We start from the raw sequence: 18,111 nt of genomic DNA on the forward strand, positions 1-18,111 counted from the left end.
GGACAGTGTTAACCTTTTCGCACTAAATGGGTGAAAAAAAAAACTCACCAGCAGCTTTATTCTGACATGCCAAGTGGATGCGGAAATGCTTTATATCTTGAAAAATGGCAAGGAATAGTGGAAAACTGTGTCCCAGGAAAATACGATATAACACTGGAGAGATAGGTGGTGCGGCGATTTCTGCATCGTTCGCCGTGTGATACAGAGTTATACTTGACACCAACCAGCTGCGATGGAATTCAAGACCATCACGGCGATACGATGGTTGACACCATTTTGATTGCAGGGCGCATTCTTCACCGAAGAAAGTGTCCTCAATTTTTATCCTTACGTGACTCAGCGCCATCCTTCTTATGGGTCCTAGGTCACTCACTGCAAGAGCATCTTTATCTCGTCGTGGTGCAGTGATTATTACCTCACGTTCTGTCTGCCTTCCTAACCTTTTACGATTCCCATGTGTCGTCTATCTATTCCAGATCTCTTTTCGCCACTCTTGGACGCTAAATGAAAAATGTTGATTTCTATTTGCTCGAATGAAGCCATCACACGTCTCGCTCATCGTCGTTCGAGCGTGTGGCACTTTTTTTCCTTCCGTACCAATGAAAGCAAATTGTAAATTGCACCATTAAGCTTCTGTTTCAGTGCAAGCGTTGCCTCGCGCCAACAGCAGAGCTGGGATGAAGCCATTAGAAGGACTTTAATTGATTCATTTTTTACGAGCAAAGCATGAATACTCACACCATCTTTTTTCTGTTCGATCTCTCTTTTCATGTCATCGCCAACTCGCTGGGGTCTCCGTTGCAGCCACTTTGAAATGTAAGTAGTCTTAATCCCGTCCGAGCAAGGTCGTAAAATTAACAACAATTTCTCGCCTTCTTCTCGTTCGCAGACACTGACAATCAGCGTGTAATAATCCACGTCAAGGATATCAACGATGAACCTCCGTACTTCATCAACCGGCCACTGCCCATGCAAGCTGTCGTTCAGCTCAACGCTCCTCCCAATACACCCGTTTTCACGCTGCAAGCTCGGGACCCGGACACGGATCACAAAATCCATTACTTCATCGTTCGAGATCGGACCGGAGGACGGTTCGAGGTGGACGAACGATCCGGTGTGGTCCGAACCCGCGGAACCGATCTGTTCCAGCTGGATATGGAATATGTGCTGTATGTCAAGGCGGAAGATCAGAACGGTCGGGTGGATGATCGCCGGTACCAAAGCACCCCCGAAGAACGACTGTCGATCGTCGGTGGCAAAAGGGCTCCCCAATTCTACATGCCCAGCTACGAGGCGGAGATTCCCGAGAACCAGAAGAAAGACTCAGAGTAAGACATCGACCATTCCCGAACTTTTATTCCCGAATCAAATTAACATTTTCCAATTTTGCAATTTTAGCATCATCTCCGTGAAAGCGAAATCGTTTGCCGACCGTGAAATCCGCTACACGTTGAAGGCACAGGGTCAAGGCGCAGGCACGTTCAACATTGGGCCGACGTCCGGTATCGTGAAGCTGGCCAAGGAGTTGGACTTTGAGGATCTTCGACAGCCGCACGTGTACCAGCTGGTGGTGACGGCGACCGAGGATTCCGGTGGTTTTTCCACTTCGGTCGAGGTGAGTCTTTTGGGAAGAACCCAGACAACCAGAAATCGTATAAAATGTTGCATAAGAAGATAAAGTGGAGGCCATATACGCACATGCCTCCATTTAGGCGCATGTAAAATGTACGCATATCGCTTCCACTTAAACATCTTATTCTACATCTTATACGATCTTTGGTTGACTGGGAAGGGAAAGAGGGTGTTAGATATAGGATCTTCAGTGCTAACAAAAAAAACAAGGATTGATCTTGAGGATTGCAATAACGTCCATCAACGTCCATCAATTTATGTTTTGAGCGTTTCCAGCTCAACGTATGAATCACGTAGATGCGACGTTTTTCAAATCAATTATAATTTTGCACATGTATGAGCAGCTATCTGATTTTTTATGTTAGGGTATATGTACCATACCTTGGCCTAATATGCAAGCCGCTTTGAAAATTTTGACCATAACGTGAATTGGTAGCACTAGAAATGATATGTTTACCCTATCACGCACTCTAGATAATGCACGTTTTACTAATGGGAAGTAAACTAACGTAAATATTCAAAAACTTGCTTAGTTACGTTGGAAAAATTCGATTCGATGGTATGCAATGTTGGTCTATGGTACAAAAATTGACCAATTAGTGGATACAACGTTGGCCTATTGCTTTCCGTGCGCTAGAACCACTTATTCTCTCATTTTTTCAATAACTCTGCTGAAGTATTATCGCTGTTTGTTCACCAATCTTACTTTCAAATTACATTTTCGGAGCCAAATTTTCACAAAACTATAAGTAAATCACTTAAAATACATAGTAACGAAAACAACGCAAACCAATTATTCTGTTATATTTTTACAGTCACCGCACACAAAATCTTTCTTTCTGTTCGTTCTTTCATGAACCAGAAATAACGCAAGCAATATTGTTAACGTCACTTTATGGATGTTTTACGTCACTTTACTAATGAGCCAAGACTTGGGTACGGTACATACTGAAAAAAATATCCTCAAAATTCGGCCCACATTTAATTTGTAAAATAGTTACTATTCGTTGAAAACAAATGTACAAGTTAAAAATAGCGTATTTGACCGTTGCATTAAATGTTCAGTTATCGAAAAGTCAATTCGAAATGTCCCACAATAATTCCATTTGTGATCATGTGTATAGACTACCTACTAAACCGAAGAATCATGGCGTCTAGAAAAGCTAAACAAATTGACATTTTCTTTCCATGTTAATGCTCTAAAGTGCTTAAATTGAAACGAAATGTTACAGTTGTTTGACGCATAGCTTTTCCGATCTCCAGTTTTGCGTGTTTGTTTGAGTTTCTGGTTTACGTTAAGATAGGCCGTACGAGGAGACTTTGCCAACAAAGCATCCCGATACCCTATTTGTTTTTCAATATTCTTCACCTAAATTTTAAAAAGGTTGTATGAAGAAAAACCAAACAAATTTCTTCAAAAAATTATAATACGAAAACGGTTTGTTGATTGAAATGATTCTTCGGAGATGTTTGAGAATATTTGCAGGGCTTTAAGGAAAAAAACTCATCGCTTATCTATGTTAGATATCATATAATTTCAATTTTTCAAAAACCTTACCCTTCGATTTTTTTTATTATTTTTCTGAAGAAAGCTGACTTTCAGCCTCAAAATTTGCCATCAGCTATCAGGATGGTCAAATGCTTCTACTTATTTTCTCTCAAATTTTTAAATTCATCGATGTTTTAAAAAGCAAAACGAAACAATTTTTGGAATTTTTCATATAAAACATACATTCTTCGTACAAGTTCCCATAAACAAAAAAAAAAGCATTAATGTTTTTCCTACAATGAACCATACTTAAGTTACGAAGAATTAAAAAATGGACCTAGTTACATGCTATTCAAGGCGGTCTAAAAGTTCACATATCTAAAAAAATAATTGATCCTTTTTAAATAAAACCATTAAACAGTAAACAAAAATTTCGAAAAAACAGTTCACAAGGTGCCATACATTTTTCTTATTTTTTTTCATTTTTTTAATTCGCTGTAACTTACATAAGCATGTTTGTGTGTAGGAAAAATAATATTCAATTTTTTTTTTCATTGAAACCTGCACGTAGAATATATTTTTGAACTGAACATTCTCAAGAATTGTTTTCTTTTGCTTGTTAAATTCAAGAAAAAAATAGTTAGAAACATTTGACTGTCCTGCGTTACTTGGCTAATTTTGTGGCTAGAAATCAGACTGAGTTAAGGTAGAAAATGGTATATAAAATCCATACTAAATCAGCTAAGTACGTTATATAAAGTGCCATAGAGGATGAAAGTGAGATAAAAATGACTGATTCGTGAATTGTACCCTAATAACTGTGGGTGTTATAACCACAAACATACCATTACCTCAAAATCCATAAGTTTAAGGAATGTTACATATTTTAATTTAAATGGCATTTTCATCAAAAAGTTATCCCTTTGCTTTGCACCAAAACACTAAATCTCGAATTTAATAGTACATACGGAGAAATGACATTCGATGTAATTGTTTTTGGGGTAATGGTGTGTTTGTGGTTATAACACCTACAGTTATATAGGGTAGAATTCACGAATCAGTCATTTTTATCTCACTTCTATCCTCTTTCGTACCTTATATAACGAACTTAGCTGATTTAGTATGGATTTTATATACCATTTTCTAACTTGACTTAGTCTAGAACTTAGTTTATGAACATTTCATAACCATTTCTGTGTCTTGCTATTCAACTATCATAGAAGTAATTGGAGTTGCACCAAAAAAAATGACGATTTCAATAAAAAACCGACTCAGACTTCATTTGAAAGGTGATCCCAAACTTTTGCACGATGACTTGTAAACCTAACTCGATAATTTAAATTATGTTATGAATTTTTTCGCTAAAATCTAATGAATGGCTTTCAAAGAGGATAGAAATAGGATTCTAATGTAACTTTAATTTCAAAATTTGGACAACTCAATTTTGAATTACACGGAAAACAATTTTTCGTACAGATTTAGGAAAAATATGTAAGTTTAGGTAAACTTTTTGTACTAAAAATTTCATATGAAATTTGTGAAAAGTACCTACGAATCAAATCTAACTCTTTATCTCTCGATAGAGCCTAAGAACGAGTGGATTAAATGAAAGATGATTGAGATATGACCGAAAAACATTTCCATGTTTTTGAGGGGGTGACCCCAAACTTTTGCACGGGAGGGTAACATAGATCAGCAATGAATATTACGCTCAATGTTTTTTTTTGCTTTCTAATAGCCTTTAAACATCCCCAACCATATTCGTAGACACCATTTTAATCCAACAAACCGTTTTTGAGTATTTTTTTTGAGAAAATGAGGTATTTTTCATACGGGTTTTTCAAAAGTTTGGTGAACAAATGGTTATGTGTTGGTGCGAAAGTGGATGATTCTGAAATTCAGCGCATTAACAAAATCTCGTTCAAATCGAGATTCAAATTGATTTTCTTTTTCTTTAAGTTTTAGCCATGATATTTTGGAGCAAATTTGCTCCCTTCATACATCTCGTTCTCCTTAACCAATGCTCTGGTTGAGCTGAAATTTGTACTGTTTCTTGCTGAAATCTGATAGTTCATATGTTGGTTGAGGAAAAAATATATTTTTTTTATTACTAAATAAATAGAAATTTTTATTTTTTTTCTAATATTTAGGGAGTTTATCGCGTTTACTCTTCAATATCTCAACTTCCATCAATCTAGCGCAATAATTGTGATTAGATGATCAAAACATGTTGTGTTCAGCTTTTTATTTCTGCAAAAATGTTAAAAATGGATAACTGCCAGCCACAACATCTGAATTTGAGAAGATTCCATATTTAAAAAAATTGAAAAGTTCGCTTTTTTTTCTCAGCTTCAGTGTAATACTGAGGCTAGTTACTGTACTGGCTACTGTACACCTATGTCGTATACAATCTTAGAAGCTTATTGTGAACAACGATTTGAATTAAGTGCAACTTCTACTTAAAACTGGCGCGCCCGAATGAAAATGGATATTTTTCCATTGATATCTCTGTGAGTTTCTCTAGGGTATTTCGAAGAAACTGTTTCTGGATTTCACCAGCAACTCCATTGGAAATTCAAAGGAAAATTCTTTTAGAAAATCTCAAAAGATTCTTTTAATACCTCTTACGGATATTCCTAGAGATTTTTTTTTGTGATTTTGTTAAGGATTTTCTGTGTATTCTTTTGTAGTTTCCGACAAGAATTATTTGAGTGGTTGTTATGGATTTTCTTCTTAGAATCAATGAATTCTTCAAAGATTTTTTTTAAACATTCGTTCTTAAATTCACTCAGGAATTTAATCAAAAATGCTTACCTCATTCAGGAATTGCTCCCAGATTTTTTCAAAGAAGTTACTCCGGCAACTTTTTCGAGAATTTTCGAAGGGAAAAAAACTGGGTTTCTTATGAGAATTTTTCCGGAAAATTTTCCAAAGTTTTCTATAAAATTCATCGAAAAATTTCGTCGGATATTCCTTTAGAATTCGTCTTAGCTATTTTGTTTAGAAACCTTTAGACATTTTTTATGAAATGGTTTCAAAATGTTATTTTTTGACAAAACATACTTACATATTTCAAAACTCAACTAGATGACACAATCCATTAACACTTCATCAAGTATTTGAGGATTCTCCGGTATTTTCTTCACTTACTCTTTCGTAATGATTTTATACATACCGTCATTGGGGTATGTGTCAAAAATGCATACTTCCACATTCATTTTTCAATAACTATTGCTTCTTTGCATAAAAAGTTCTTGGGTCACTGGAATGTGATCTTTGGTAATGCATGCACAAATGATGAAAAAATATTTGGAGTTCGTCAATTTTCCTTAAAACTATAAGTGTATAAAAGATGACCCATTCTCACCCCTTCAAGGGTGTGAAAATGGGTGAAGGGGACCGAATTTATTCCGCATTGACAACAAAGCATGTTAATAAAGTTCTGGTCAAGGTTGATACTACTTACCAATAATTTATTGAATGGCGGATATGAGTTTAAGATTCTAAAAAGTAAAACCCACTCAAAAGTGTGATATTTCATCGAACCTTAAAAGCGGGGCATTTTCAAATGGCCTTTTTTCAAGCTTTTTCTTAACGAACTACTTTAGAAACCTATTTTTTTACAGGGACTGGTGGCAACTACGAGAATTACAGCAAAAAAAAATCGATATTCGCAATATTTGACGAGATATTTCAGAAAACGTTTTGACCCAATCTCGCCCCTGTAACCACGAAGACTTACGGGGCTGCTCCGCAGCCACAGTGACTCCCAATTACTCCCGGTTTCAAGCTCAGTAGCATGAGACCCCTCGAGCTGTGTCTCAGGGCCGGCATGCTACTCGGTAATCGGAGGGGCTTCGCGACAATGTATGAACAACTAAGAGTATTCACATTTTTAACATTTATTAAAACCTTTCTGTGGAGTGTGGGTGTGGGTGTGTGGCGTGTAAGCGAGACGTGGACAATGGAAGGTGTACTCACTACCGTTGCTGCAGACTCTCTCTCTTCGCTTTGGCCCACACGGCTGCTCCTGCACTACCGTGTGGCCGGAATTTCGCCGCCGGGGCAGCTCGGGAATGCGATGGTGGGTTTGTCGGACCGATGCTTGGCCGACGGGAACCAGCGGGCGTTGCTGGATGGTGTTGGGCGATCAGGCGTCATCCTTCTTTGGCGTAATCGGCACGGCCCAGGACGATACCGAAACGACCGTGCCGAGAAGGGTCCCTCCTTTGCGATTAAGGCCAACGGCCTGAGGGAATCGTCCTGAAGGGGACGATGGCGGTTCCTTTGCTGTTAGGCTCGGAAGCCATATTGACTTCCGAGCCGCCGTGTGTTGACCGTTCTATTAAAACGGATATGAGGTCCTAAATCGGATTATATTGGTCCGTCAGGTTTGTTAAAAGGATTATGCTCGACCTAATTACCTGAACGGAGGTAGTCCGGATATATAGCCCCAAGCCCTTCCCTTAAAGGGGGGGGGGGGGGGGTATCACAAATTCTACGGAACTACACTGCACTGAAAACTTGGTCTAACCACACGGACGCCTGTTTAATATCTGACCAACCTTCTTAAAAGGAAGATGGCCGCGCCCATGAGCACTCATCTCAAAGCCTATTTCTTCTTAGCGCCAGCCATCTTAACTCCCTTTTGAGAGCAACGGTTTATTTACAGCGGTGAAGTTTCTCGCTAGGGTGCGTCCTACTGTATTTTTGCTTACATTTAAAAACGTGAATTTTCCCAAAACATATACTCACACACAACAAAAATTTAAAGATTGGAACCAACCGGTTACACCCCTCTGGCCCATTGTCACCCCCACAATTTGGCACCAATTTCCCAAATGGAGGAGAACGTTCCTCTGGAGCCGACCTACTGATTGTGATCCCCAACGACGGTTAGCAATATTTATGAATTCATGCAAAAATTGCAATGAAAGCATTTTCTAAAACACCTTTCAAAAATTCTTTCAGAAGTTAGTCTGAAAATTGAAACCAGCAACTCTATCGGAAATTCATAATAAATCTTTCAGAATTTATCAAGAAATTCTTTTAGTACCTTTTACGGGTATTCCTGGATATTTTTTTTAAAGATTTTGTTATGAAAATTTCTTCAGTGAATCTTTCTATTCTTTTCCAAAGATTTCTTCATACATACAGAACTTCATAAATCCTTTTGGAATGTCCGTAGTCATACTTCTGTGGATACCTTCGTAAATTCTCTAGTGCTTTTTTCTGGAACTGTTTTTGGATTTCACTAGTAACTTCGTCGCGAATTCATTATTGACATTCTCTGAAAAGTTCTCCAATGCATTGTAACGTTTGCACATGCCCATTTTCTAGAAACGAACTACTGCTTCTCATTTTCTACCAACCAATCAAATTTGATTGCCACTAAGAAGAAGAATTCTGTAATACTTTGCCATCCCCGATAGTATAAAAATCAGGGCCCAACAAACGATCGTGGAACAGTATCTCTTCGCAAACCAAGCAGTGAAGTTTAATCAGCAGAGAGCGAGGATCCCTACCTACCATTCCCTCATCTGCCGAGCGAGCCAGTGCAAAGCCCGACACTTCCGCAGCTATACCCTGGTTAAGCCAAGCGAGCTCCAGTACAAATCATCCCAGCCTCTGTTCAGAGGTGCGTGGGCCACGATGTCGTCACACAGACCTATTGGATGTTGGCTATTGCGAGAGCTCTGCCGAGGCACAAAACCGCAATTATCATTGCGAACAACAATCCGCACAGCATTTCTAAATGCCGCAAACAATGTTATAAAGAGTTATAACCCCTCCGTTATCAAACCCTCAAACCCTCTCCTCCTCTGCAACAGTAGTGTGAATAGAACAGAAATCATCCGCATGGGGACATTAGCAGAACCGATGTAAGTAGAGTGAAGTGATATTTTGAACCTATTGTGATAGTGTGCTTACCACAACAGCACCACCAACTGGTGATCGGTTTTTACGGAGAGATGTACCTGCATGAACGACTAGACGCAGCAGAGGCAGCGATACGGGCAGAAAAAGGCTTAGGCCGAAGAATACGGCTGTGCGCACAACAAATTATGTTATGATAGGAAGATTAGGCTGGTCCAAAAAATTTAATTATTCCTTTTGCAAGAAGACGAAAATTGTTTTAAATATAGTGTCAAGCATATTTGATTGGTGTTTTAGTGTCAGTTTTTGTATTTCGTTTGGCTTTATTAGTTACACGACTCCACGACTGCCGCTGGCTAAATCCGGGCACCCAATTCTGCGAACTCGAAGTTCCGTATCAGGCTGTGGTCTGATTGGCGCTAAAGCGGAACTTTTAAGCCAGAGTCAATCAAAAATTGTGTCTTGTTGATCTTGTTGCCGAGGAAAACGTTACAGCATTCCTTCAAATGTGGAGCCATGTATTTTTTTACTAGTTCATTTATTTAATAGGCTCAGGCGTGAGTATCACTTTACGGAGCCGAATCTGTTATTTTTATGTATACAATAATATAATAAAAACAAAACTAAACACAGTAACGAAAGAAAAAAAACTAATCATGATAAAAAAACTAGTTCATCCAACAGGGTGTTGGTTGCTGCGGCGATCCTCTGATTATCCTCTTCGATCGTCGATTGTCGTTCCTTTTCATCTGTGATCCATTCGTAGGTTGGAATTCGCACCCTACACTTGCTGAGAGAAGCGTCGGGTGCGATGATCAGACTACTATCATCGCTTTTGCTCAACGACGGGTTGTGATTATTCTTCCTTTTGTGTGTCTGGTTGACCGCATCGTCCGAATCTCGATCCGTATCGAACGACCGTTGTCGCTTAGCATCCATCTTCTTTGTTTTTATCGGCTGTTTTACCTCACGCAAATCCGACAGGAAAGGCCTACTTTCCCACACCAAATTAGCAGTGCTGTAATGATTCATTACAGCACTGTTTTCAGCTTTGATCAAGTTTTTGATGCTTTCTGGACAAAGTTTTGAAGCTGCTTTAGGCCATCACTTCGGATATAATTCCTTTCGTATCATGTGTTTCCAATTAGCCTAGTGTATATGGCTTTTTAATATTTTTGAAATCCTCAATTAGCCTATTGGATAAGTCAGTGAATCGCCTTCTGAAAACAATGGTTTCAATTCCTTTCGCCTTTCTAGGCAAACATCAGATTTATTAGATAGACAAAGGCAATATCAATTATAAGATAGAGTACTGATAAATTGGGCGACTGAAACAATCATTCCTTTTCTACAACTGATAGTTTCAATAGTAAAATGTCTTCTATCAGTGATAGAATAAAATTAGATAACATCTCTTATTGTAAAAAAGGCGATAATGGTTAGTAAACTTTTAGATAAAACTACAGCCTAAGCGATTCAATTCACTATTGTTTCACAGCATGCTTTTGATGTAGGAAACTGATAATAACACTTTGCAAGTGAGTGTTCCCATCCCTGCCTATTGCGGTACTTGTTTGAAGTGTTGGAGATTAAATCAATCGCTACAACTTTCACATCATATTTTTTCGGTGCGTTTTTTGTTAATTTTTATCCAAAGCTTTAAGCTGGAGGTATTGTGTTAAAGGCGCTGCCTTCTCAATTCTGATGTGTTTCAGTCAGTGCTGCAATTTTTCGGCAGGCCTTTTTGATAGCGATATTTTGCTTTTTTTCATTTTCTCTGTTTTGGTTTTCCTGTCAATGTTGCTTTCCGAGCAGCAACACTGGAGCGAAATTAAATAGGTACTCACCAATGAGAGTATATTACAGGTGGGGAAGAAGAAGAGAAGGCTATGTATTAGTAAGCAAAGAAAAATGTAAACACAAATAGTGACGTCACTATTTGACACGCGTTCTTATGGGAGCTGGCTTTGTTTGTAGTAGTGACATGTTTTGCACCAGACACGGATCTCACGCACACGAAGTAGCTTCTTCCCCACCTCTATTAGACTCTCATTGGGTACTCACACTTGCACGCAGCGTGTCGGACTCGGACTCTCGGACTCTGTCAGTTCTCACATCGAGGAACTGAAAACGACCGTCGCAGTCATTCATTTTCGGCTGAAAAACAGGCACTGACACTGATATTTTGCAGGCCTGGTCTCAGTACTGTATCATGGCCAAGTTCAACAACTATCACAACGATCAGCGCTTTACCAGAACTTTCGATCTGAAGCTTGCTTCTCAAATGTTTGATGGTCTTTCAGATATGATGCTACTGACAATTGTCATGATAAGCGATAGTTTTCAATGTAGTTTTATGTTTCGGCACTAAAGATCTACACACCAAAAAATCGATTTGATGTTTCAGCAAAATTTTTCTGAATTTTGCCGTGCTGAAGGTTTCCGCAAAAAAATTACTGAAATTCAGCAAAATTTGCTGATTTGTTCAGTAAACTCTGCTGATCACCAGCAGCGTTTTGCTGAAATTCAGCAAACTTTGCTAAAAGTTCAGTACAAAATTTTGCTGGACCCTTCAGCTCGGCAAAATTCAGCAAAATATTGCTGAAAGCGTTTAGTGTGTATTCTAGGGTACTTCGTTTACTGAACTTCATTATAACCCTGATTATTTCTCTAATATGTCAACCTTACTTATTTCAGCTCACAATCCGTGTAACAGACGTTAACGACAACGCCCCCAAGTTTGAACTTCCTGATTATCAAGCCCACAACGTCGACGAGGACATTCCTCTGGGGACGAGCATCCTAAAAGTGAAAGCTATGGATTCCGATTCTGGTTCGAACGCTGAGATCGAATACCTTGTATCGGATGAACATTTTGCCGTGGACTCCAACGGCATAATAGTCAACAACAAACAGTTGGACGCTGATAACAACAATGCCTATTACGAGTTTGTCGTAACGGCCAAGGACAAGGGTGAACCGGCCAAGACCGGCACGGCCACCGTTCGCGTGTACACCAAGAATAAGAACGACGAGGAACCGAAGTTTTCCCAGCAGGTCTACACACCGAATGTGGATGAAAACGCCGGTCCAAACACGTTGGTTACAACGGTGGTCGCCTCGGATAAGGATGGGGATAACGTGCGGTTCGGGTTCGTCGGTGGCGGCACCAGCAGCGGCCAGTTCGTGATCGAAGAGATCACCGGTGTCATTCGGTTGCACAGCAAGGGCATATCGCTCGATCGGGACAAATATGAGCTGAATGTGACAGCTATGGATGATGGATCGTGTTGCATCAACGGCGAGGCGACAATTCATACATCTACAGCTGTCGTCGTGGTGTTCATAACCGACGTTAACGATAACAAGCCGGTTTTTAAGGACTGCGGGACTTACTATCCCAAGGTGGAGGAAGGTGCCCCGAATGGAAGTCCGGTTATAAAGGTGCAGGCTACCGACGAAGACAAGGGCGTGAATGGGCAGGTGAGCTGTGGTGCATGATGTGGAAGGGAGCTGGTGAGGTAATTCGATCTTGTTTGGTTCTTTTCAGGTCAAATACTCAATCGTCCAGCAACCGAACCAGAAGGGAACCAAGTTTACAGTGGATGAAGAAACGGGAGAAGTTTCCACCAACAAGGTGTTCGATCGTGAAGGTGACGACGGGAAGTTTGTGTCCGTCACGGTGAAGGCCACCGATCAGGGTGAACCCAGCCTGGAGGGAGTGTGTTCGTTCACGGTGGAGATCACCGACGTGAACGATAATCCGCCGTTGTTTGACCGACAGGTGAGTTGTCCGGTGTTAGGGAAGTATTCGAATTGCTAACGTAAATGTGATCGTTTCAGAAATACGTGGAAAATGTCAAACAAGATGCCAGCATAGGGACGAACATTTTGCGCGTTTCCGCTTCCGACGAGGACGCGGACAACAACGGTGCCATTGTGTACACGCTAAGCGCTCCGCACAGTCCGAACGATTTGGAATACTTTGAGATACAGCCGGAGTCCGGTTGGATCGTGCTGAAGAAACCGCTTGACGTAAGTGATTTCTTGTTCCTTTTTGCTTTTCTTTTTTCTTACGATTTTGGTTTGGCTTAGTTTTTCTCTAACTTTACACATAATAAACAATTTTTATTCTTGTTTTCGATAACGATTGCAATTATTAATAAAATTATGAGATAAGTCCAAAAATTAGAAAATGAAATCCTATTTTGATTATATATTCAGTCAATTCTACACATAACCGAGTCTCAGTTTATAGGGTACGAACAAAAAGTTTGAGATTAGCTTTAAATATGGCTGCCGCAGACAAAATATTAAAAAGAATTTAATTTGAGCTTGATGTTGTCAGACTAAACTGGAACGATATAGAAACATCAGTGCTGAATTCTTCGGGAATTGTTCAAATTATTGTTTTGGTTCAACAGATAAACTTTTTGGTTTTGATCTTTTATTTATCAACAACTGCACCATTTTTTGTGTTTGTGTTTATGGTTTTAGGATTGTTTACGGTCGTTTTCTTGTTTCAATCACCACATGATGAGTAAATAAGCTTGTATGAGACACGAAAGGGGATGATATTGTTTGTGTAGGTGTGTTCTGATGGTCATGCGCGGTAAACGAGTCGAGAGTAAACTTGTTTTGAAGCAACAGGTGAAATGTATTTGATGCGACATCTATTGAGGAGCACTGCGCAAACAAAATTGTCGCCTATCGTGTGCTCTCTTTCAGCAGTATTCACACGTACTGTAGATGTGTTTGCATCAAACCCGCGATGGTATCGCCAACAACAGTCTTTCAACGATGGATGACAATAGAACGATTGCTTATTTCACTATTTCCAGCACCAATTATAATTTTCAGTTGCACTCTCACAATAGTATCGTAAGTCATCGCAGAAAGGAACCAATGCACAGGGGACAGATTGGATATGCTTCGTCATCTTGCGGCGATACACTTCATCAGTTGATATTTTGGATTTCCTGTACTTTGCACCGTTTTTCAGAAACACAAACTGTATATTGTAACGCACCGTGTTGCACCTTCACCGCAAAAATGATAACCTTCGCACCATTTATTAGGAAGTATATTTTGAGTCCAGTATGCACCACGTTTGACTGCTGCTTTCGGTTCTTTGATTTTTTAGCGCACCACCTGTCTAAAAACTTGCAACTTTAGCTGTAAACTTCCATATGTTCGATTTGATTTTCGGAAATGTTATACTCTGTAGTACTTGATGCCCAATTCAGATTGGGAAAATCTCTCTCTTTCTTCGGCACCAATTTTGTTTCCAATGTTTATTTTTATTTTTTATAACAAATTTTTGAGAGTGGAAATTGCAATTCTCACCAACAATTGGTACATTGACCCAAACCGTTACACCACCTATTTTCAAAAATCTTCATGAAGATCCATATTAGTTATTGAGGGGTCATAAGACTTGATTTTTTTCATTCAATTTGTTCGTGAATGATTGTAATTTTCGCTCTTATTTTTCGGCGATCCAAAATAAAGTATTTTTGATGTTTTGGTACAGGTGCCATATTTTTGAAACAACAATAAAACATCCATTTTTGTATGTCGTCGTTATCAACCACCGTAGCTGAAAAAGCAAACAAGTGCGACCGAAAAAGCATCCTGATCTTGTTTTTGGAGCTTATCAACGTCCAAGGAGGAAACCAGAGGCGAAACCGGTTTTTTTTGACCATGGAACTGAGCGTTTTTAATGCAACATTGTCTTCATCTAGAGCAACTGTAAAACAATCTTAACTTTTAACTTTTTCCTAGTGTAGTTGAGTAGAACGAGTGACATTTTCACGACATGTTGTAAGGGGGCGTATGACAACGGAAAAATCGAGAGCTTTTTTGAAGAAAAAAAAAAAAACGAACAGACGAATACCGGAATTTTTGAAATTCGTCTTAATGCACGTTAAAATCCACAAGGCGGTATTTTTGAGAGCAAATCAAAATCGTGTTTTGGTTTTCTTTTTTACAATTTTTGTACCATTTTGTACGTTTTATTTGGTTGAAGTCTTCTGTTCAAAATCACATTTCCCGTAACCTCTACCCACAATAAAAATTCCTAGAAAAAATACCATCCAAAAACACACACTTGCAAGCAGAACTTCTACAACTAGTGGAATTTGTTTTTGAGTTTTCCAGATTTCAGTCCATTTTTTTCTGTTGGAATGCGTTCTTATACTTTCCTATTCCCTGCATGCTTTGCGTACAGTTTTCAGTTTGCTTGATCCGAAGTGACATCGTCTACGCCGTGAAGGAAAATTGAATAACATTTCAAGGTCCTTCTACCTATTAAAATTCAGGGGAAGAGTTTTTTTTATGTTTGATTGATAGCAATAAGTTTGTATTTTAATGTTTAATTTCAGATAATGCCTTAGTTACAAGTTTTTCTGCACCTTTTATGTTTATTTTTGATATTGATTTTGGTTTTTCTTCAATTTTCTTTCGAATTCGAATGTTAATCAACCGATGTTATCGACGGTGTGACATTTCGAAAACAATCATAAACCCAATCATTCTGAAGGGATGCTACCCTGTAAGTGGCGTAAGTTGAAATTCCAGAGCTAAACTTCAATCCATATTTGGTTAGAAAAGTCAGAAAAGATTCGTGTTTATCGCTATACGTTTAGGTAAAAATAACTCCCAATGTTTGTGTTTCATAGAGGTCATTTGTAACTAAGTTCCGTTAGTAATCTCAAAGAAACCATCTGTGGTAGCCAATCGTACAAAACAAATCAGTCTACTAAATCAGTACTAGCCCAATCATTATTCTTTACAGTCCAATATTTTTCGGTTATAATAATCTAATTTTAGTTATATAGTAATACCCCGTAGTCTTAGAACTTTCAGTATCTGACATTGCTCGAAATAAATCTGCCAACACTGCTCACTCATACATGCGCACATCCACCACTTTCAACACGGAAATGCCATAAAAATTGGATTGCTGATAGTGGCGCCCAAAGCGGCCACTAGAAGAAGATAGTTCGAAATTATCCGAGACACACTCCCTTACTAATCGATCAACATGGCCTACTACCGTTTCCCGTTTCATTCATTTTCAACATTATAATTTTACGGCTTTTAGTTTTCGATTTAGATGTGTACATAACAAAGCTAGTTGTTTTACCAATACATTTTGCTTAGTTTGAACTTTTTAGTCCTATGTTTCTAATCGTTTGCTTATTACTAACCCCATTTACGTCAAATGATAAATTTAATTTGATTTATTTTATTTCTTTCTTTTCTTCTATGATTTTTGCGTTTGATGTGGAACAATCAATTTGTTTACCGCCAAAAAACCTAATAATTCGATTTACGATATCGAATCATTCAAAACCAAACCGCATCCGGGTTGCCATATGATACTGAAAATCTGAAATTCTCCTAAAAATGCCGCAAAATTTTCGCACACGAAACCCCTAAACAAAACCAAAAAAACAGCGAGAACGCTACCGGCTGAAAGTGTACGCCTCCGACCGGGGTGATCCGCCCTCCACCGCCGACGTCGACGTCGAGCTCGATGTGGTCGATCGGAACAATAAGCCACCGATCTGGGATCGGAATATCTACGGCCCCATACACATTAAAGAAAATGTCACTGTCGGTACAGTAGTCACATCGATCAAAGCAAGGTTGGTATACTCGTTGGTAGGCGAGTCACTCTCTCTCAATAGTGTATACGTTCAAGCATTACTCCTCTTCGCTCGTTGCGCCGTACTCTCGCTCGCATCACAACCACTGTGTGTGCTGCGGAGTCGTGCAACGAAAACTAACGCTAGTAACGATCGATCAAAGTAGTCCGTTATGTGTGGGTTCATCGTTACGCGAACGCTTGCGCTTCTTTCTTTGTTTGGATGGGGCGTGGTCAAGAGGGAGAAAATGACTGGAAATTAGGGTGTTGCAGAAATGTAAATGCTCGAAAGGTCGTGGTGCTTAATCTCGAAATAATAGATGTGCATAATAATTATTTAATTATTAAAGCTTTTACCTCAAACAATTTGATTTTCAAAACTATGTTTAAAAGCTTTTACTGCATAAAATATTTCCTAATCAATAAAATGCATTTCTCAATTATTTTCAAAAGTTTGACCAGAAGGTATTGTGTGTATTCTATACAGTCAGGTTTTTTTTACGCGGAGTATACGAACCACGTGAAAAACTCGGTTCAAAATTCAAAAAAAAAAAACGTGTAAAAACGTCTCACCATTTCTCGACGAATCATGCAAAAATAAGACGATATTTTTTTTTTGTATGGAGTTTTCATTTGCGCGGCCGCGTAAATGAAAACCGCGTAAAAAGACCTGATTGTATAGAGATGGATTGTTAGTTGTTTTTGATGGAAATTTATCAGAACAATATTGACGTGTTTTTTTTTATCTTCTTGCTTAATGCTCATTTCGTTGAATACCATGACGAGATTTTTCATAACTCTCGTACTTGAAACACTACTCAAAAACTCGCTTATTTTACAAAACGGTGGCCTCAAATGGTGACTGCCAAAAATTGGCTTTACCCTTGCAATCTTTACCGGTCATACTAAGGCCTGAGTGTTCTCTGCTGTATGTAGAAGTGCTGGGTGAGTACGACTGGAATATATTGATTCCGGAATGCTGGCTTTCTCAGTCTTGGGTAAATCAAAACGGCAAGTTTTGCTTGCCGTTTTGATTTACCCAAGACTGAGAAAGCCAGTATTCCGGAATGTATGTAGAAGTCGTCTCCATTCTACTCGGTCCATTGTTATATTTCTCCAGTTAGATCCGCACTCTGCGAAGGGTCTGCAAATCGCCATCTAATTGATGGACCCACCTAGCTAGCTGCGCACCACGTCTTCTTGTACCGGTCGGATGACTTTCGAGAATCATTTTAGTTGGGTTGGTATCTGACATCCTGATGACGTGACCCGCCCACTGTAGCCTCACAATTTGCGCGGTGTGAACGATGGTTGGTTCATTCCCCTTCTCCAATTACCGTCTACCATCTGCACTCCGCCGTAGGTGGTCGCAACACCTTCCGTTCGAAAACTCCAAGGGCGCGTTGGTCCTCTGCACATAGAGTCCATGCTTTGTGCTCATAGAGGACTACCGGGTCTAATC

At 39.2% G+C, this 18,111-nt stretch overlaps 1 protein-coding gene across 1 annotated transcript in view; it reads left to right on the forward strand.

Moving 5' to 3' along the window:
• The window catches only part of LOC109419307 (neural-cadherin), a 363,889-nt gene that overhangs the window by 233,417 nt on the left and 112,361 nt on the right, over window positions 1–18,111 (forward strand). The window contains 6 exon segments of the mRNA XM_029871312.2: window positions 805–816; window positions 890–1,328; window positions 1,399–1,615; window positions 11,696–12,481; window positions 12,549–12,782; window positions 12,842–13,033. Of these exon segments, the coding sequence (XP_029727172.2) occupies window positions 805–816; window positions 890–1,328; window positions 1,399–1,615; window positions 11,696–12,481; window positions 12,549–12,782; window positions 12,842–13,033 (1,880 nt within the window).

Source organism: Aedes albopictus, chromosome 2 (assembly GCF_035046485.1).
Source record: "Aedes albopictus strain Foshan chromosome 2, AalbF5, whole genome shotgun sequence".
NCBI lineage: Eukaryota > Metazoa > Arthropoda > Insecta > Diptera > Culicidae > Aedes > Aedes albopictus.